Consider the following 21,204-nt stretch of genomic DNA (forward strand, 5'->3'; position numbering starts at 1 on the left):
TGCTGTCATTCATATCATCCACTTCTCCATCCGTTAGCTTTTGAGGATATGTGTTAGAATAGCTGTTCTTAAATGAAGGCTTCTCTCCTTGAGAGCATAAACTCTATAACTTTCTGCATACTTTATGTTTGAACCTCCTGAGCCATCATTGACATAAATTTTTCTAGGCTTCCACCCTTTGTTCATGTTTCTGCTTCTTCCCTTAGCTCTTTTGTTCAGTAGTTCTACATCTTTATACACAGCACCTGTCTCAGTGAATTCAACAATATTTTCATTCGTTAGCTTTACATTCAAACCCTTGTCGAGTATATTGTTCATTTCATACATATAAAAGGTTTTTAATTCTATATGAAATGAGAAGTAAGTCCATCTTAGCTGGTGCCGTTAATGTTCCAATTGAACCAACATCAAATGTTGACTCACGAACACGAAACAATATTGTCATAAAGAACTATAGTTCAGAGTGTTTGAAAGAAAAAGAACCAGAACTTAAGTCGGTGAATTTAAACTCAGCTTCAAACGCTAACGCTACATCAATGTTAAGTTAGAGTATCCACCACTGGACCAAGTTCTTTCAAGAGAAGTCAACGACAATCCTTACACAAATGTTCAAACAAATCCTTCAGATAACGTAGACCATTACCTTCTTCAGTTATACCAACAATTTTACTCAAAGACGATAAGAAGCTTTTGACAAATCTTATAAGTAAGAAACCAAATAATTCTTACAAAAGAGGACCTTGAGAATGTTATATCACGAATAACAGGAAAGCAATGTGTCATTGACTATCTCGACCCTGAAATCGAATGCTGTGGTCAAACTCCACTATTCATGAAAATAGGTAACATCCGCATCATTGAAATACCAGGTACTCCAGGAGTTGAGTTTAAGTATAGATATTCGAACGAGTATACAAAACTATCTACTTACTATAAATTATGTCTTAAATATGTTTTAGTAAATTAAAACAGTCAGTCAGTCAAAAAAAATTTCAAGTTAGCAATTTGTAATATCTGTCCAAAACTTCTTCAACACTATTGAACTCATCTTCATAATGCAAACCTAATCTTATTGACTTGGTGCAGTTTTCACTAACACAATATTTTTCTGTTCTCTTGACTGACATAATTAACTCATTTGTTTCATCAAACAGCAACAACCAAAGTTCATGACCTAATACATAACATTCATACTTTATTTTTTAGCTCTGAGTTCTTTGTAAGCTGTTGCATTTAATATTTTCTAAAAAGTCAACTTCAACAGTCATTCGCACTGGTGCCTTCAGTACTACAGGCTCGCCTTGAAAGTCAACTAGTCTGAATTGCATGTCTTTCAAATTGTGAGGGCTTATGCGAACCCATTTACCTAAATGAGTTGCTATGCAGGAACGTTTGGAATGAACATTGAATTTACTTCATAACAGAAAGACTTATATTCTACTGAACCTTTACTATTAATCCTGAAATGCCTGTGACATTAGCTATTTTAGACTCAATGTACAAACAATTGCCATAACATACGTATGGAACAGATTTCATCTCAATCGTTTTGTCAACACTTTTCAAAGGAAATGTCATATGGTATGCTCCAGAAGCAATTGAACTCTATGACTCATTCGTGTTATCTTAAACTCCTTCGCATAATTGAACTTCAAAACTCCTGCAATAAGTTTAACATTCATTAAGTTTTCTTCGTTATCCTTGTTTATTGTAGTATTTATGAGAGCATTTAACACTCCAGCTAATGTTTCCATCTTATATTCTACATTATTGTGAAATCTTATTTCGTGCTTCTTTCCATCTATTTCAAGCTCCATGAAATCTGTTTCGTCAGTTATAACGAATGAAGCAATAGTGTTAAAGTCAACCATTCTGAATGCAAGTGCCTCATTCTGTAGACCTAAGTTTGTTTGTAGTTTTACTGTCCCGTATTCGTTCGGGTCTGTACTTTGCAAATAGAACAATATTTTATTCTCATTAAAATATGAGTATAGCTGCATATGCGTATGAAGCTGACAGAGCTAAACTAGGGATGCGACGGTTTTACGACATGACCGTTTAAAAATAGAATAATACGCCATTTTTGGGGCCGAATGGCGGGTACGAAGTAGCCGCCATTCGGCCGAATAACAAAACAATACAAAATTATCGCCGTCCTTTTTTTCTTTCTCTTTTTTTTCTCTCTCTCTCTTTCTTTTCTCTTTCCTCTTTTTACTCCTCTTTCTCTTTTCATCATTAAACGTAGAAAGATATATTAATATTATTTTAAAATTAAAAAAATATAGAAGGTATAATAAGTAATTATTTAGTTATCGATATATATATGTAAAGTGATAATCTGAGGATAATCTGAGGAGGAGTCTGAGGATTAGACCGAGGAGTAGTTTGAGGAGTAGTCTGAGGAGTTTGAGGAGTTTGAGGAGTAGTCTGAGGAGTTTGAGGAGTTTGAGGAGTAGTCTGAGGAGTTTGAGGATAATCTGAGGAGTTGTCTGAGGAGTAGTTTCAGGAGTTGTCTGAGGATAATTTGAGGAGTTTGAGGAGTAGTCTGAGGAGTTTGAGGATAATCTGAGGAGTTTGAGGAGTAGTCTGAGGAGGAGTTTGAGGATAATCTGAGGAGGAGTCTGAGGATAATCTGAGGAGGAGTTTGAGGAGTAGTTTCAGGAGTTGTCTGAGGATAATCTGAGGAGTTTGAGGAGTAGTCTGAGGAGTTTGAGGATAATCTGAGGAGTTTGAGGATAATCTGAGGAGTTTAAGGAGTAGTCTGAGGAGTAGTCTGAGGATTAGACTGAGGAGTAGTTTGAGGATAATCTGAGGAGTAGTTTCAGGAGTAGTCTGAGGACTAGTCTCAGGACTAGTCTGATGAGGAGGACTCTAAGGAGTAGTCTGAAGAGTAGTCTCAGGAGGAAGATCTGAGGAGGAGTCTTATGAGGAAGATCTGAGGAGTAGTCTGATGAGGAGGAGTCTAAGGAGTAGTCTGAGGATGATGAGTAATCTGATAAGGAGTAGTCTGAGGATGATCTGAGGATAACCTGATGACTAGTCTAGGAGTGGTCTAATAAAAATGTAAAATATTTTCAAAGAAAAAATTCTATGAATTTTATATTTTAATTCTTAGCATTATACTGAATAAAATAAACATAAATATCAAAATTTTGAAATTGAACACACCAAAAAATTGATAATCCACATTCAATATTTTGTAAGTGGCGTACTTTTTGAATACTCGCCATACGCCTTGGAGTTCTCAATTTTGAATTCGCCTTTATTTGGGCGACCTCAGAAAAATACGCCATTAAGAAAATATTGTATGAGATTTTAAATTTGAACACGCTCTACCTTAAGGAATTAAATTTATTAAGATATATTTATATATAATAAACGATTACTTAAAAAAAGTATTTCATCGCTTATGTAAGTTTCAAAAAAATCACGAAAATAAAAAAATCAAGATTAAGATTTTATTTTTAATTTTTGAATTTCTCAAATGGCGAAATTTTTGGGCGAACAAAAAAATGTACGCCCGGTCAAATGGCGTGTTTAACGCATCCCTAGAGCTAAACGTTTATATTTTGGTCAATACTCTTTCACACTTACTGACAAATATATTGTTATTTCTGATGGAAATACTGAGAAATATATAACATGGAAGGACTATGAAAAGTTTGACCCTATTTTAACTCCATGTACTATGCCATTCATTGTAAATGGTGAAGTTGTCATGAAGAACGACACAACTGTTTATAGGTCTGTATATGAAGCTCTTGAAAGCATTCTTAACTTCAATCCTTCAGGGTTCGATACAAAAACAACTCCTTCGACAATGCCATTCATAGAAAATGGTGAAATTGTGTCAAAAAATAACGAAACAGTGTATAAGTCAGTGTATGAGGCGCTGAACTATATGCTTCATTTCAATCCTTCTGGTTTTGACCCACAAATAACTTCATGCACTATGCCATTCATTGAAAATGGTGAAATCGTCATGAAAGATAACACAACTGTCTCAAAGTCTGTTCGTGATATTTTAGACTACTTGCTTCATTTGGATCCTACAGGATTTGACCCATATACAACTCAATGTCAAGTACCATTCATAAACGACTCAGCAGAAATAAAACTCAAAACGTCAACAGTAGATGAAGCAATTGCTGACTCATTGACAAAACTTCTTGATATAATAATGAGGTTCAATACATTCAAAACAACATATGAAACCTTTAAGAAAAATTATGACGATTTCTTTAAAATTACATACATCGGGCCTACTGCTCCTCAAACACCAGACTATGCATGTCTTAAAATAAACGCTGCATGGACACAAGTTAGAACACTGACTTTTGACGGAGATAATATCGTTAGAGGCGTTACATCTGGAGACACATTACTTACGAAAGAATACTTAAAAAGTCATATCAGTGATTTTGTGAAAGTAGAACAAAGTGGAGGAGGTAAGAGTTGGTTAGGGTGGTTGTTTGATTTATTTTCAGCAGGTGTAACAATTGCATCTCTTATAACCATGCAAAGTGAGATAGACGCACTTTGGACGTTTTTGGGGTCGAAAGCGGGAATGGGTGAGCTTGTAGATGCTGCAAGAACATTAGGTGAAACGGGAAATTTTGTAGATGGTTTTAAGAGACTTGTTTCAAATGTTTTAACAAACACAAAGAAATTATTTAGATATACCGTACATAACGGACAGATTTTCGAACAGGTAGCAACAAACCCTCCGGTTATGGCTGCGTTGATGATGGCTAGAGACATAAAGCCGCGTAGCGGCGAGGGCAAAGCCCATGAAGAAACAGGAGAACCAAAGGATACGGGTCAGGTTATTCGAGAGATTAAAAACGTATATCCTGAAGTTATTGATTTATTTAGAGGTGTTAATGATTCGATTTCAAATCATTCTATAACCATTGATGAAGAAAATAAATTAACAGATTATATATTCGTCATTATTGCAGAACTAATGAAGAGAATAAATGAAAAAGGTATTGATGATATCATTAATGTTAGCGATGTAATGATGAAACGAAATTTTGACTCATTATTTACAGAACCGAAAACAGAATACAGTCTTTATGACGTAATTACTGAATTAATGAAAAAGATTAATGATAATAAGAGTTCTGGCGGAAGAGTTGAATTAGAAATGAATGATGTTAATGAGAAATTAGATAGTAAGGCGGACAAAGACCATGTTCATTATATAAGTTCAGATGAACAAATTATAATGGACTACCACGGATATTTAACACAGGATGAACAAATAAGCACTGAAGATGTTAATGAAAGAAGATATAAATTCATTCGTGCTAAAGGTTATGACATACGTTGTCCTGTACAGTATGACACAGGTAAAGCACCAGAAGCATTTGGTTATAACAATGAAATTTATGCTTCATACTTCTTTGTTAACGGTGTATTAGTTGAACCAAGATTTACTTTGAGAGTTAAGGCAAAAATAACTTTTGAAGATGCTATTAAAAGTAAAGCTGACAAAAATGAACTTGACGCAATGAACAAAGTTTTGAAATCTCATAAACACAATATCTCCGATATAAAGGAACTTCAAACTTCTTTAGACAGTAAAGCAGACAAAAATCATACACATGAATCCTTCACTACTGTTAGAGCAGACGACATAATATTGAACTATACCCTTGGTTCAAGTGCACCTTTAGAGAATCCAAGTACAAGCGTAAAAGATACTCTTAACAATTTAGATAACAAATGCACTAATATTGAAGGACATGTCAGAAACTTTGAAACACATGAACTACCAGCAATGTTAGATAAGAAAGCAGACAAAAATCATACACATGAATTCTTCACAACTATTAGAGCTGATGAGATAATATTGAATTGGGCTATTGCTTCATCAAGCATGCGTGATGAAGATATGCACACTAACCTAAGAGATATGGTTGTTGATTTAGCCAATAAAACCGACAAAATATATGTAGATGAAGAATTAAATCGTTATGATACAAAAGCAATGAGTTATACAGAAGAAGCAAAGGAATGGGTAGATGAAAATTATGTGAAGAAGTCAGAAGTAAACGAGGCGGTTAATGGTAAAATAAATGAAAGATTTTCGAACATAGATTCAATAACAGTTAATGACATTCAATTACACCATCAGTTACCGGGTCAAAAGAATGTGGAATATAATAATCTTACTCATGTTCTCGATGGTTTCGATGAATTTAGAACTGATGCAACAAATGCAATTGTAAGTATGAAGAATGAAATATTGCAAGCTATATATCCTGTTGGTTCTTTATATACGTCAATGAATTCAACAAATCCAGCAAGTGTTTTAGGTTTTGGTACGTGGGAACAGATTGTAGACAAATTCTTATACTGTGCTAACTCTTCAAAGCAAACAGGAGGTTCAAAGAAAATTTTAGAAGCAAATCTTCCACCACATAAGCACACAGGAACTACAAACTTTTCTGGCGACCATAGCCACTCATTAAGAGACCACCCATTATACAACTCAGACTATGAAGCTGGCAATGACGTTTTATCTCCATCTTATAACAATTCAGCAAAAAAGACTTTTCGACCAACTGAACCAGGAGGAAATCATTCACACACTTTCACAACAAATCCAACAGGCTCGGGTGAAGATTATATGCCCCCGTATATGACAGTTTATGCATGGGTTAGAACAGCATGAAATTTACTAAATTTATTTTTACATAAATGAGTTTAAAAGAAGTTTTCGAATCATCACCGTGGAGGTCATTTAAAAAATTCTATGAAGCTGCAAAGAATGCGGGATTTAATGATAGAACAGAAATTAAGAGATTTTATGATGAAAATATAGTTCATCAGGTTAAAGTTAATCCATACGACTACTACCTTCCCATTTACTCGAAAACCCATGATGCATATCAATTTGATACACTCGTTCAGAGTAAGAAAGGAAGAAAGCCACCATTTTTGATTTTCATTAATGTTAATACACGTAAAGCTTTTGCGTATATAATGAAAAATAAAGGAACAAAAAAGTTTTAAGAGTTTTGCAGACGTTTGTGGCAGAACATCATCCCACTTCATTAACTTCAGACCAGGATTCAGCATACCTTTCAAATGAAATTACAGAATTTTTGATTAAACATAACGTTACTCATTACACGACTGAAGACCATAACCATAATATTTTAGGAATCATTAATCGTTTCATTCGAACGCTCAGAGATTTAAATAAAGAAAGAGATTTTACGGAGGAATCAATGAATAAAGTCATTAATGCTTATAATAAGTCCACCCATAACAGCACAGGATTTAAACCAAACGAAATGACTTCAAAAGAGGAGGATGAATATATAAAACAAAAAAGAATGTTAACGGAGGAAAGAAGAAGTTCATCATTACTGCCAGGAACTAAAGTTAGAATCATTCTTGAACATAAACCACATGAAAAGGTAAGAAATCAGTTAAGTGATGATTATTATATCGTTGATTCCTCACAGGGTAATGGTTATTTAATTAAAGCAGCTGACCATTCGGTCGCATTTTATCTACGATTTCGATTAGTTGAAAGCGAAAATGGAAGATTAGCTAAAACGGTTGATGAAGCGAAAAGAGGTATAGTTAATAAAATTGTGAGTTATGATGAAGACAAAGATGAATACACTGTCATTTATGAAGGAGGTGTGGATGATAAAATTCCTTCTAGAAATTTGAGAGAATCGAACCCCACACATTTATCGGAACTCGAAAAGGATTACTGGAAGGATAAAAATAAGCCAAAATTAATCAAAAAATTTTTATGAACTAAATATATTTTATGTCTGAAGTTAATTAGGTAATAAAGTAGCGGATGAAATACAGAAATAAATTTTATCATGAATGGTTTTTAGGTTCTTCAATAATTAATTATTTTTGAATAACTGAAGGTGTTACCATGTTACCATGTGCTACCAGGTAAATTAACTTCTTTAAAAAATGATGACAACATGCCATTTAGACAACTAGCCCAGAAATAAATTTTATCATGAATGGTTTTTAGGTTCTTCAATAATTAATTATTTTTGAATAACTGAAGGTGTTACCATGTTACCATGTGCTACCAGGTAAATTAACTTCTTTAAAAAATGATGACAACATGCCATATAGACATCACAGCAGGATTAATGCAAAAATAAATTCAAATCATACTTTATAAAGCTTCATTTACAGGTATTTCATCGTCAGTAAATGAATCCTCATTATCGTTTGGTTCAACCTGTTTATATAATCCTTTCATTTCTTCTTTCAAAACATAACACCATGTCTGTTTACCGTCTATTCTTCTATGTTTCCTTTCACATTTATCCTTAATGCTCATTTGAAAGTTTTTGTCTTTCATGTCTGATGGTTTGCAGCATAGAGCATTTTTACACGTCATACCTGCACACAATTCATCATAATGTGTATTTATCCATTCATCTAAAGGATTTGTTGATAATTCTATTAAATCTTGTTTGGCTTCAGTCATCGGTATGATTCGTACGTTAAATGATGAAAGGTCGTAATTGAGGAAATATGTTAAAAGGTTATCATAAAATTCCTTTGTGCATGAATTCATTAAATTCTTGAAGTAATCAAATTGACCCTTAAATTTACCATTTACTCTTAACACAACGTATCTTCTGTCTCCAACTTCAATTTTGACGGGGTAAACGTTATTAGTTACCAAAATGAAATTGGCAACATTCTGAGCAGTTCTTCTGGGTTGATTCTTTTCATTAATTCTAATCTCATTATCCGTTATAATTGATTTCAAAGCGTTGAAGTTTGCAAGTCTGTCTTCACCTACATTCTTGAGTTCATTAAGTACAAGAAGCATTTTATTCTCAACTACTGAATTGAAATTACCCGTTAGCTCACTTATTTCAGTAATGTTTTTACATGAATAACCAGCGAGAAGTTCAGAAATAATGTTTGTAAATCTGTTTTTACCTGTTCCCTGAAGTCCTTTCAAAATAATTGCTGTTTCATTCTTGATTCCAGGATGTTGAATCATTGATGCAATCCAGCCGAGAAGGTATTTATACACTTCATCGTTATTATCACATATGGCTTCTTTAATGAAATTCATAAACTTTTCAATTTTTGAGTAATCTGGTTTTTCGAGAACGTTGTATTTATAACCCTGAAACGTTGAGAAAACATCTGGAGAATCAGATTTGAAGCAAACACCCTTAACAGTTAATGAGGATAATTGATTTAGTAGTACGTCCCATGCTGTTATGGTTTTACCTTCTTCTTTAAATAATTTAATCATTTTGAGTGACTCTTTCATGGCTGATTGAAGAACGAATGATATTTGATTCATTTTATCATGAATATTATAGTCCTTTTGAATGAAATATTTGTTTCCACAATCTACAAAACGGATTACACGTGATAAATCCTCAATTACTTCAGAACTGTTTTTATACTGATGATTTTCAGCTTTACGTCTAATATCTGTTATCAAGAATGAATCATCAAGTTTGATATCAAATGTTATTTTTGGCTTACGTAATAAAGGTAAAACGTATTCATCATAATATTCTTTTTGATAAAGTTTCAGAATCTTCACCAAAACAAATGGAGAAGTCATTAAATGTGCATATCTACTACGTGCTTTTTCAAAATTACTTTTTGCATTTTCTGTTAAACTGCAGAAGTTATAAACGTTATCGTATGCTTCATTAATTAAATGATTAGGTAACGAATTAATAGCTTGAAACAGTGTGAATAATGTAACTTCTTTTTCTAAATTCATGTTTCCACCGTCATTATGTACTTCAAAATCACTAATACCATCAACTATGCTCTGGGCAAGTTTATCGTCAATGTTTACATCTTTGTTTTCATTCATGATAGTCTTTATTTCTTCATTCTTCTGTTCAACTCTTACCTTAATATTCAAATCATTTAATATATTGTTTACTGTTCTAGTTAATGTTGAATCATAACTTCCACGAATGAATGAGTATGTATTGATTGGTTCTGTTGTATTCTTGCGAACTCTTGAATCAGCCATAACCACTAATGAACGCTTTGAATCATCCATTGAAGTCATGATATCGATATCATAATCATTGCAGGAATAACATTTAATCATTCTGTTCGAAACTGCATAAAAGAAATTAGTGTTGCAATAAATGTGAAGACCTCCTGAAGCGGTTTTAACTATAACGTCTTTATCCGAAAGTTTTGATAAAATATCTTTTCTAACCGTTTCTTTAAGTTCATCACTGTACGATTTATTGATATCAACATCTATAATCGTTAAATTTGATATTTTATTTGCTAATAAAGCCGTACCAGTTTTCCTTCCTCTTCCTCCATCATGTTTGAGGTAGTTATGTAAATCAATCTTGTTTTCACCAATTCTTTCGTTGAGGGTTTTAGTTTCTGCCACAACTAATTCCTCAGCTAATGAATCAATAACTTTTTCATCAGAAATGATAAAGTTGCTGTTGTTGTTTGTTGCTGTCATTTATATAGGAATAAAAAAATAAAAATAATTTTAAAACTAACTTTATTTTTGGGCTGCATCAAATTTCTGGGCTAGTTGTCTAAATGTCATGTTGTCATCATTTTTAAAAGAAGTTAATTTACCTGGTAGCACATGGTAACATGGTAACACCTTCAGTTATTCAAAAATAATTAATTATTGAAGAACCTAAAAACCATTCATGATAAAATTTATTTCTGGGCTAGTTGTCTAAATGTCATGTTGTCATCATTTTTTAAAGAAGTTAATTTACCTGGTAGCACATGGTAACATGGTAACACCTTCAGTTATTCAAAAATAATTAATTATTGAAGAACCTAAAAACCATTCATGATAAAATTTATTTCTGGGCTAGTTGTCTAAATGTCATGTTGTCATCATTTTTTAAAGAAGTTAATTTACCTGGTAGCACATGGTAACATGGTAACACCTTCAGTTATTCAAAAATAATTAATTATTGAAGAACCTAAAAACCATTCATGATAAAATTTATTTCTGGGCTAGTTGTCTAAATGGCATGTTGTCATCATTTTTTAAAGAAGTTAATTTACCTGGTAGCACATGGTAACATGGTAACACCTTCAGTTATTCAAAAATAAATTTTCTTATAAAGCCTCAGGGTCTATTTCCTCAACTATTTCACTACCTTCTTCATCATATTCAATCGTTGCTTCCTCAATTACTGGTAGGAGCTTATTGATTATATCTTTATTCTTTATCATCTTCAGAGATGAAGGATAATATTTTGTTATCGTTTCTCCTTTCTTGTATTCTTTCTGCTGTGATAAATCTAAAACGATACTGAAAAATTCAGCGTTGGAGTTCTTCATAATCGTATAATGTGTATCTTTAATATTTACAAATATTCCTTTCTGTTTAAGTAATACTGCTATTTCATGTGGTGTGTAACGTTTTCTGTCAATAATGATAGCGTATGGTTTAACAAACTGACCGTATTTAGATTCTTTCACAAACTTTTTATTTAATATAACGTTCACGTTTTTTCCATTTATGAATTCACCCTTAACAGCAGTAGCGAGAGCATTGTATGAATAGAACTTGTACTCAGTCATTATTTTATTAAAATTAAAAATATAAATTATTTAAAAAATTAAGTTTATTTTTAAATTATATTTTTTACGGAAAATATTTTTTTTTATTTTTCATAAAAGATGTATAAAAAGCTATCTAGATTAGACCATGAAGAAATTAAGAAGTTATTGAAGAATGCTGACATTGAAGTTAGCAAAAGATATGCGACTAACAAATCTTCATTAGCTAAATACCTCAATGATTACAGAGGTGTAGTCACTTACGAGAAAATTAATGATTACATTAATAACAAAACATTTCCTTTAAATGATGTTCAGGTTAATTTATATCATAAACAAGCGGTACCGAAGGAAGTTAGGCAGGAAATTCATGATATGATGAACGTTGATGTAGGAAGGACAAGGACAGCAGTACCGAACGAATACGGGACAGTAAAACTACAAACAAACTTAGGTCTACAGAATGAGGCACTTGCATTCAGAATGGTTGACTTTAACACTATTGCTTCATTCGTTATAACTGACGAAACAGATTTCATGGAGCTTGAAATAGATGGAAAGAAGCACGAAATAAGATTTCACAATAATGTAGAATATAAGATGGAAACATTAGCTGGAGTGTTAAATGCTCTCATAAATACTACAATAAACAAGGATAACGAAGAAAACTTAATGAATGTTAAACTTATTGCAGGAGTTTTGAAGTTCAATTATGCGAAGGAGTTTAAGATAACACGAATGAGTCATAGAGTTCAATTGCTTCTGGGAGCATACCATATGACATTTCCTTTGAAAAGTGTTGACAAAACGATTGAGATGAAATCTGTTCCATACGTATGTTATGGCAATTGTTTGTACATTGAGTCTAAAATAGCTAATGTCACAGGCATTTCAGGAGTTAATAGTAAAGGTTCAGTAGAATATAAGTCTTTCTGTTATGAAGTAAATTCAATGTTCATTCCAAACGTTCCTGTCATAGCAACTCATTTAGGTAAATGGGTTCGCATAAGCCCTCACAATTTGAAAGACATGCAATTCAGACTAGTTGACTTTCAAGGCGAGCCTGTAGTACTGAAGGCACCAGTGCGAATGACTGTTGAAGTTGACTTTTTAGAAAATATTAAATGCAACAGCTTACAAGAGAACTCAGAGCTAAAAATATAAAGTATGAATGTTATGTATTAGGTCATGAACTTTGGTTGTTGCTGTTTGATGAAACAAATGAGTTAATTATGTCAGTCAAGAGAACAGAAAAATATTGTGTTAGTGAAAACTGCACCAAGTCAATAAGATTAGGTTTGCATTATGAAGATGAGTTCAATAGTGTTGAAGAAGTTTTGGACAGATATTACAAATTGCTAACTTGAAATTTTTTTTGACTGACTGACTGTTTTAATTTACTAAAACATATTTAAGACATAATTTATAGTAAGTAGATAGTTTTGTATACTCGTTCGAATATCTATACTTAAACTCAACTCCTGGAGTACCTGGTATTTCAATGATGCGGATGTTACCTATTTTCATGAATAGTGGAGTTTGACCACAGCATTCGATTTCAGGGTCGAGATAGTCAATGACACATTGCTTTCCTGTTATTCGTGATATAACATTCTCAAGGTCCTCTTTTGTAAGAATTATTTGGTTCTTACTTATAAGATTTGTCAAAAGCTTCTTATCGTCTTTGAGTAAAATTGTTTGGTATAACTGAAGAAGGTAATGGTCTACGTTATCTGAAGGATTTGTTTGAACATTTGTGTAAGGATTGTCGTTGACTTCTCTTGAAAGAACTTGGTCCAGTGGTGGATACTCTAACTTAACATCTGATGTAGCGTTAGCGTTTGAAGCTGAGTTTAAATTCACCGACTTAAGTTCTGGTTCTTTTTCTTTCAAACACTCTGAACTATAGTTCTTTATGACAATATTGTTTGTCGTTCGTGAGTCAACATTTGATGTTGGTTCAATTGGAACATTAACGGCACCAGCTAAGATGGACTTACTTCTCATTTCATATAGAATTAAAACCTTTTATATGTATGAAATGAACAATATACTCGACAAGGGTTTGAATGTAAAGCTAACGAATGAAAATATTGTTGAATTCACTGAGACAGGTGCTGTGTATAAAGATGTAGAACTACTGAACAAAAGAGCTAAGGGAAGAAGCAGAAACATGAACAAAGGGTGGAAGCCTAGAAAAATTTATGTCAATGATGGCTCAGGAGGTTCAAACATAAAGTATGCAGAAAGTTATAGAGTTTATGCTCTCAAGGGAGAGAAGCCTTCATTTAAGAACAGCTATTCTAACACATATCCTCAAAAGCTAACGGATGGAGAAGTGGATGATATGAATGACAGCAAAAATATTAACAGAAATGGCGACAGAGATGCATGGAATTTGTTTACCATCAGTCAATTGAAGGTTAAGCTTTAAAACAATGTTGGTCGTTCCCATGGAATATTTTTGACTTTAATGGTATTAGTCATGATATGAATCTCAAGGTATGAACGAGGAGAGATGAGAGACTTATATGCTTCCCAAATTTCTTCAAAATGTAATGTTATACCTGACTGTTTCCAAATGAGTTCAATGTCATAACGTGAGAAACCTTGAAAGATAACGAAGTCAGTTATGAGACGTTTTATGTTTAAAGCAAGAAAACGCCATGTTTGCATAAGTATTGCTACAGTTAAATGGTAATGTCTGACTTTAGTAATGATGTTAGCTAATGGTGAGTCTGGTTTTGACACTAAACCTTTTCCGGCGAAGTCGTCACAAACGAGCAGAGTGTTTGAAGGATACTTTTTGAAGGGGTATTTTGAAAGTTTTGACAGAATGTAGTTTGTAAGTCGTTTCATATCGTAAACTCCTGAGTACTGACGTAAGTGGTGTTTGTCAATAATTCTTTCCATCTCTTCTGAAGTCTTTTGCATTCCTGACTGTATGAACTCTACGATGGCATAATATTTTCTCTTACGTCGAATGTAACGTTGAAGAAATTCAATGAGTTCGCTATCTGGAACTTTAACGACAGATGCTTGAACTTTACTCATGAATGTTTTCGCTGTTGAGTCCATAGAGTCTGAAGTTGCTGATATAATGATTTGGTCATAGTAAGAGTCGTTTCCTAAACGCTCTGTTATGAGTATATGACGAATGAGGTTAAATGTCTTACCTGAGCCCATCTTTCCACAATAGAAATACACGCCATTTGAACAGAATTCATAATCTTTGCTGAAAGGAAGAATAAGAGAAGAGTTAAGTTTGTCTGTAGTTTCATTCATGTCTTCATCTACGTCATGTATTAAATGCTTCATTTTATCTCCATTAAAAATGCAAGTCAGAAATATTCAGAACATAGCACCGAGTCTAACTGACAAGAGTATAAAGATATACTATGAACACGTTATGATGAAACCTACCAAAATTCAAGAAAGTCAGTATACTTATGAATATCCAAGACACTGGGTAGAGTATGTAGGAGGTGAGAAAGCTATTGAAATAAGACAAGTTAGAAGTATTCCAGCAGGAAGAACAATATTATTGAAGAACTTTAATGTTTTGAGATATAATGATGAAACAAAGAAGCAAGATAGTTTCCCTGTTGCTGTGTATGTGAACCTAGACACAGGAGATGACATGAAAGTTTTTAACACAAAACTTCAAACAGTAGTGAGAGAACAACTGACTGCGGAAGGATATCCATTACCTTCAGAAGTTAGCATAGCATATAATTTTGAAACAAATGCAATAGATTTTAAAGTCGTCTCTGCAAAGAAGTCAGGTTTTACATTTAATGAAGCAGATGTATATTCGAATGAAAACTTCAAAGCTATTGCATGGTTAGATAATGACGATTGCTTTAAGAAAATCTTTAAATTCAGTGACTCAAAGATGTCAATAGATGACCTTCGTGGAATGTTACCATCGACGTTTACAGTTGAAGGTTCAGCAGGATTGCTTACAAGTTTTTCAATTGGTGGCATTTGGTCTCGTGAGAACATTGTTATAAAATCCAGTATAAGTGAATTTGCTGAAGAATCTATATTATGTCTTTCAAACTACATGTATTCGCCACCGAAGCATTATAGTATAACAAACTTTGTCAGTAAGTTTAACATAAGACTTGTTGAACCTTCTTCAATGAAAGATGTTGTGCTACCTAAAGATGGAAAGGATGGACTCATTATTGAGATGATTTTAATAGCATATTAAATGAGTTTGTTCTTGAAAGTCATTCATGATGAAATAACTGTTGTAGAAGATGTTAGCAATTGTTCAGACATTTTGAAGCGAATAGAGGAGATAAGAAAGAAGTTAGATAGACCGCAAAGCGGTGAGGGCGAAGCCCGTGAGAATGTTTATGTTTCATTGACTTTCTCCAGTAACGAGAACTTTTATGAGATAATATTGAAGAGAGATGATTTTAATATGGTGTAAATGGTAGCTTGGGCAGCTTTAGACGCAATGGGAACAAAAGCATTAGCATTTGGAGCAAAAGCACTTGGAGCTTATGACGCAGTAAATAAAATGAGTGGAGGAAGAGTTTCAAAGACATTAGACGCAAATAAAGGAAAGATTGGAGGCTGGGTTGCAAAGAAGTTAAGATTAAATAAAATAGGGCTCATAAATAAAGCATCCAATTTGGTTGCGACTGAGTCAGAAAATGCTTTAGGAAAGGACGATGAGTTTGCAAAACACGCAAAAGACTTTAATGACCAGATGAAAGGTGAAACAATACATTTAAATAGAGTCGATGAAACTAAAGAAAATGTTTCTTCTCCACAACTTCCACCAGCAGTTCTTCCGTATGGTCCCTATGGAATGTATGGAAACCCTTACGAAAGACCATTTGACCCATTGACTGGTGGAAGTAATTGGTATCATTATGGACGAAGAAGAAAGACAGTCAAGTTGGAGACGGACGTAAAGAAAGCAACTAAAAAGAAACCAAGGAAGAGAGTTATAAAGCAATGAATTCAACAGGGTGAAAAACCGGGTGAAAAAAGAGGTGAGATTTCACCACTTCACCTAAATTTATTTTTGTGCTATGTTTTCATACGCGTGAAGGTAGTGATATCATTTATTTTTAAGTTTATTTTTTTTATTTTATTTTTATTTTATTTTTATATAAATGACAGAACAAAAATAAAGCATATCTACTCAACAGGAATGAGACCCTTACTGACTATGTATTTGTTTAATGCTTGATGAAAACAATGGTACATATTATCGTATGGGTATACACAGCGTCTGTTTCCATCGTCGTCGTATATGTAGAGCTCAAATCCAGTCCAACCTTCTTTTGTACAATATGTAGCTTTATTTAAGTATGCATTTATGTAGATAAGGCAATTTTCTTCATCGCTCCAGAAATAATTTTTGTTCTTTGTTGAAATAGTTTTCGTTCCTCTGCGACCATAAGGAATGTATGCAATGAACTTTGCGTCATAAGGGATTGTAATATATTCAGGGTTTCTTTCATCGTCAATGGGTCTGTCTTTGTTAAAATGCATGTTTCTCAGTTTTACTTGAGTTTTGAATAGTTCACGGAAACGTTCTGGGAAAGAGTCATAGTAAATGTAGTCGGACATGTCTTTGTAATGAAATAAAAAATTTAAAAAAATAAAAATAAGGTTATTTTTTATTTAGTGAGGACGGTAGTGAATTCGTTAGTGAAGTCATTAGTGAAGTCGTTTATGTGTCAGATGGTTTTGTAAATATTTAAGGTTAAGTTGGTGTTATGGTTGTGTTGTAAAATATACGTTACCAGTTTCGTAAAGTGTCAAAACCGCTAAGTGGTGTACGGAGGCGCGCAGTGCCACAGTGCACGACTTAGGGATACTAACTTTATTTATATTCCTATTATGCCGACAATTTCAAAAATTGGACGTTGATTTTGTTTTTTGTGATTTTTTTTCTGATGATCTCAATTATTGAGAATAGTTCAGAATATTAAAAATATCTTTTTGTATTTTTCAATACAAATAACTATTTGCAATGAAATTTAATTATAATTTTTGAGAAAATTGAATTTTAAAGTAGAATAGTATTGCCTGTCTAATGCAAAATATGCAATTTTCTAAAGTTATACTTCTAATTATTTTTCAAAAGATTCAAACCGTTGCTCAGATCATGTATTCAGAAGCATTTACATACTATCTCCCATTTTTAAGATCCACTTGCCCAGACTTCAGTCTTATTGGAACACCTGGTCTTCCAATCCCTAAGTTTGATTCGAATTTTGTTGCAAATCTCGCAAGATCAGTCAAAACAATTTTCGCTACCGAACCTAGTTGTTTGGTAATCAATACTTCGGTAGTTGTTGTTGGAGATCTTCATGGAAATTTTATTGATTTATGCCGAATTATTGCTCACGCTGGAATGCCGAAAGATACAACTTATCTATTCTTAGGAGATTACGTTGACCGTGGACAGTATTCAACAGATGTAGTGATCCTATTGTTTATTTTGAAATATACTTATCCCGATAAGGTTTTTATGCTTCGAGGAAATCACGAATTTCAAACAATGAACTTTTACTACGGATTTTACAACGAAGTTCTTGCAAATTACAATAAGGATGTATATACTTCTATTAACGACGCTTTTACTTATTTATCATACTCTGCAATCATCGGCGGCAATACTTTTGCGGTTCATGGTGGTTTGAGCCCTCTATTTACTAGCTTAAACGACGTGAAGTATATCTCAAAGCCAGTCCTAGATTCAGAGATTGAAAAACCAGAATCGCTGATTGCTGATATATTATGGTCAGATCCATCATGCGATGATACAGAGTTTTCTGATTCGTTCCGTGGCCATGGAAAGATATTTGGAAAAAAGGTTATTACGAAATTCCTAGAAACAACAAAAATGAAAAGAATAGTAAGAGCCCACCAATGTGTTCTAAATGGTCATGAAACTCTTCACGATGGCAAGATTATTACAGTTTTCTCTTCTTCAGCCTATAATGATGTCAAATCTAATAAGAGCGCAATTCTAATAATGAATGCCAATGATACCCAAGAAATTGTTACATTTGATACTATCAGAACAGTGACCAGAGATAAAGCCGTTTTCTATCCTGTTGGAGATAGTGCCCCGCGTTGTACAAAATTACATATAATAGGTCAGCCAAAGAGGCCTCCGATCAGAGCATCATTTTCTACTGTTGGAATTAATAAGAATTTAGGCGTATCGCCTACAATGCGTATGCTTACAATGAAACCAAAGCTCGTTAGAAGAGTTTCGGCACCTATGGAATAAGATTGTTTTGTTATATTCTTATTCTATTTGTTAAAATTATATGTGTAAAATGTTTGTGGTCTTATTATGAAATTTGATTCATTTTTATTTAATTTTGTCTGCGATTATATTTATTCATTCATTAACAATATCAAAAGTAAAAAAAAATATTAAATTTTTATAATTAGTCTCTATACTAATTTATATACAAAGATATAATTACTTATCTTATGTCTGTATAAAATATTTAGTTATTTTAGAATATATCGTAATTTTTATGATGATAACAAATATAATTTTAGGCAGCCTTTAAATATCTTCTTGGAACTGTTGTATAAACAGCAGTCTTGCCTGAGGATATGTAATATCTGTAGAAAATCCATTCCAATGAGAAGTATTGATCTTCGATCGCGCAACCACTCAAACCTTTGATTTCAAAGTTATAATCGCCCTTAGTAAGAGTAACTGTGTTTGTTGTTTCATATATTCTTACTCTATCTTCTTGGCATTGGAACTGATTATCGTAATCAATGCTACCAATTGATATAGAAGTTCCCGATATAGTAAACTTTACATCATTTTGGCTAGATATTCTAAATCTGTAGTTTCCATTCTGTGGAATTGTAATTTTTCCCTTAACAGAATAATTTGCGTAACTAGAGGAGTAATAGACAGTATCTTGGCCAACATTAATAGACTCAGACTTATCAACAACGCTACCATATGTAAACGTGATAGTTGGGTCTTGATGACCGGAATCTACAGTTGTCATATCATCACAGAATGGTTCAAGTCCATTTGTGCAAACGCAGGTATTTTTATCTCCACTAATACCATCACTTGGAACGCCGTTATTATGGCAATCTAAGTCTACTGCTTCACAGTTGCTGCCAACATAACCAACATCGCATTCATCATTAATAGAACAGTTATATGTATTTGTGGAATCCATAGTTGAATAGCTTTCTGGACTTGTATATGACCATTGTGCATAGTTAAATCTATTACCCCAGCAGCCATCTGCAATTGCCCATGTTGTAAATTTATAGCATCTTCCTTTTTGAAGATAGAGGTTTGTGATTGTATCAACATTATCACTACCACCTACGCAAGATCCGATCCAAGTGGCATAACCATCTCCTGCATAAGAACTTTCAAACCAAACGCCACCCCAATCTCCGCCGTATTCCCTGATATTGTAATTTCCTGTTGTTGGAGGACAAAATGCACCATATATATGGCCAGTTATACCATAAAATGTTTGTGGAACAGTTATATATGCAGTTGTAGTGAACTGGCGATATGTTGGATCTTTGGTATAGTTATAGTTTACACCACGCATGCATGAGGCAAACTGAGATCTTGATGCTGAAGCAGTAAGAATGCTAAACGAAGAAAACATTAAATATGATTTAAATTCGCGTCATATTTAGCAAACCTATTGAATATCAACATTTGGCTTAACAATCAGTTACGTATTAAAAATAAATATAAATTCATTATAATCTTATTCCAGTCAATTATTTTTTGAAAGAGCGTCGGAAAATAAAGGTTGAATAAGTTATGCTAAGACACAAGAAATTACGAATATTTAATAATGGGTAATTGAATTCCATTCAATTATTTCATATTGGGGAAAAAAGTCTTAATTCCATTCAAAAAAGTCAAAATTGTTTTCTCGGACTTTCTGTGTTTCAAAATTTTACGAAAAAAATTTGAATAGTGAAATAAAATTTTTAGATCAGCACATTGGTACATAATAAGATAATAAACAAGATTATAATATTTTTGGTAAGGGCCAAAAAGTGACAAATTGTAAACTTCATAAACTTTCTAAAAAGGAATAAAGCGCGTAAGGGAAGGTCGTGGTGACCTCAATCATGACGTGGAAAAAGAAATTATTAGTTTTCAAAAGATAATCTGAAATGGAATTTGCATAATTGAACCAACTAGTTAGAACGGATAAGATAATCCGGTCTTACTAACGGAATCTAAAAGGGGTAAGGAAAAATTGGTCTGAAATTGGTATATTATAGCATAGTAGTAGATGATGCGGGTTGTGTGACTTTTTTTGTTACATCTATATATAGACGATGCATTAAAATATATTTATTTATAAATCATTAAAAAATTAACATTAATTTTAAAATAAATTCTTTTTTTATCTTTTATAAAAGAAGCTATATATAGATGATGTCAGATATTCCGCGATTAATTAAACATTGTTTAAATCCTGAATGGGTTAAACTTCAATTTAAAAATGAAGATTGTGAATTATTAAATGAATATGAAAGCCAAAATAAGCTAATGAGGTATAAATATAATGATAAAGAATATTTAATTTCATGGAATCAATGGAGTCATAATCAAAGACCTCATAAACGAGAAGAAGAAATTGAAAA

The 21,204-nt window shown here is 32.9% G+C and overlaps 11 protein-coding genes and 1 pseudogene across 12 annotated transcripts, besides 1 other annotated feature; 6 read left to right on the forward strand and 6 right to left on the reverse strand.

The window, feature by feature from the left end:
• Positions 1 to 17,404: part of a mobile genetic element that runs on past the window's edge.
• Positions 1,315 to 1,940, reverse strand: TVAGG3_0820690 (annotated as a pseudogene). The gene has a single exon. A coding segment is annotated over exon 1 (626 nt).
• Positions 3,953 to 6,682, forward strand: TVAGG3_0820700 (phage tail repeat-like family; the record flags this gene model as incomplete). Its single annotated transcript, XM_051248014.1, has 1 exon — positions 3,953 to 6,682. The coding sequence occupies one exon, from the start codon at positions 3,953 to 3,955 to the stop codon at positions 6,680 to 6,682; it is 2,730 nt and encodes a 909-aa protein (XP_051083489.1).
• Positions 7,308 to 7,784, forward strand: TVAGG3_0820710 (uncharacterized protein; the record flags this gene model as incomplete). The annotated part of the gene is made up of 1 exon (XM_001320760.1): positions 7,308 to 7,784. The coding sequence occupies one exon, from the start codon at positions 7,308 to 7,310 to the stop codon at positions 7,782 to 7,784; it is 477 nt and encodes a 158-aa protein (XP_001320795.1).
• TVAGG3_0820720 (uncharacterized protein) lies at positions 8,171 to 10,483 on the reverse strand (the record flags this gene model as incomplete). Its single annotated transcript, XM_051248015.1, has 1 exon — positions 8,171 to 10,483. The coding sequence occupies one exon, from the start codon at positions 10,481 to 10,483 to the stop codon at positions 8,171 to 8,173; it is 2,313 nt and encodes a 770-aa protein (XP_051083490.1).
• On the reverse strand, positions 11,107 to 11,574 carry TVAGG3_0820730 (uncharacterized protein; the record flags this gene model as incomplete). The annotated part of the gene is made up of 1 exon (XM_001320761.1): positions 11,107 to 11,574. The coding sequence occupies one exon, from the start codon at positions 11,572 to 11,574 to the stop codon at positions 11,107 to 11,109; it is 468 nt and encodes a 155-aa protein (XP_001320796.1).
• TVAGG3_0820740 (uncharacterized protein) lies at positions 12,154 to 12,717 on the forward strand (the record flags this gene model as incomplete). Its single annotated transcript, XM_051248016.1, has 1 exon — positions 12,154 to 12,717. One exon carries the CDS (start codon positions 12,154 to 12,156, stop codon positions 12,715 to 12,717), a length of 564 nt encoding a protein of 187 aa, XP_051083491.1.
• Positions 12,946 to 13,560, reverse strand: TVAGG3_0820750 (uncharacterized protein; the record flags this gene model as incomplete). The annotated part of the gene is made up of 1 exon (XM_051248017.1): positions 12,946 to 13,560. The coding sequence occupies one exon, from the start codon at positions 13,558 to 13,560 to the stop codon at positions 12,946 to 12,948; it is 615 nt and encodes a 204-aa protein (XP_051083492.1).
• TVAGG3_0820760 (uncharacterized protein) lies at positions 15,770 to 15,994 on the forward strand (the record flags this gene model as incomplete). The annotated part of the gene is made up of 1 exon (XM_051248018.1): positions 15,770 to 15,994. One exon carries the CDS (start codon positions 15,770 to 15,772, stop codon positions 15,992 to 15,994), a length of 225 nt encoding a protein of 74 aa, XP_051083493.1.
• Positions 15,995 to 16,531, forward strand: TVAGG3_0820770 (protein of unknown function, DUF4107 family; the record flags this gene model as incomplete). The annotated part of the gene is made up of 1 exon (XM_051248019.1): positions 15,995 to 16,531. One exon carries the CDS (start codon positions 15,995 to 15,997, stop codon positions 16,529 to 16,531), a length of 537 nt encoding a protein of 178 aa, XP_051083494.1.
• On the reverse strand, positions 16,714 to 17,148 carry TVAGG3_0820780 (uncharacterized protein; the record flags this gene model as incomplete). Its single annotated transcript, XM_001284755.1, has 1 exon — positions 16,714 to 17,148. The coding sequence occupies one exon, from the start codon at positions 17,146 to 17,148 to the stop codon at positions 16,714 to 16,716; it is 435 nt and encodes a 144-aa protein (XP_001284756.1).
• Positions 17,405 to 17,689: 285 nt separating the features above from the next.
• Positions 17,690 to 18,823, forward strand: TVAGG3_0820790 (phosphoprotein phosphatase protein; the record flags this gene model as incomplete). The annotated part of the gene is made up of 1 exon (XM_001320764.1): positions 17,690 to 18,823. One exon carries the CDS (start codon positions 17,690 to 17,692, stop codon positions 18,821 to 18,823), a length of 1,134 nt encoding a protein of 377 aa, XP_001320799.1.
• A 277-nt stretch (positions 18,824 to 19,100) lies between these two features.
• Positions 19,101 to 20,204, reverse strand: TVAGG3_0820800 (uncharacterized protein; the record flags this gene model as incomplete). The annotated part of the gene is made up of 1 exon (XM_001320765.1): positions 19,101 to 20,204. One exon carries the CDS (start codon positions 20,202 to 20,204, stop codon positions 19,101 to 19,103), a length of 1,104 nt encoding a protein of 367 aa, XP_001320800.1.
• Between the last annotated feature and the right edge of the window lie 1,000 nt (positions 20,205 to 21,204).

This window comes from Trichomonas vaginalis, chromosome VI, assembly GCF_026262505.1.
Source record: "Trichomonas vaginalis G3 chromosome VI, whole genome shotgun sequence".
Lineage (NCBI taxonomy): Eukaryota > Parabasalia > Trichomonadida > Trichomonadidae > Trichomonas > Trichomonas vaginalis.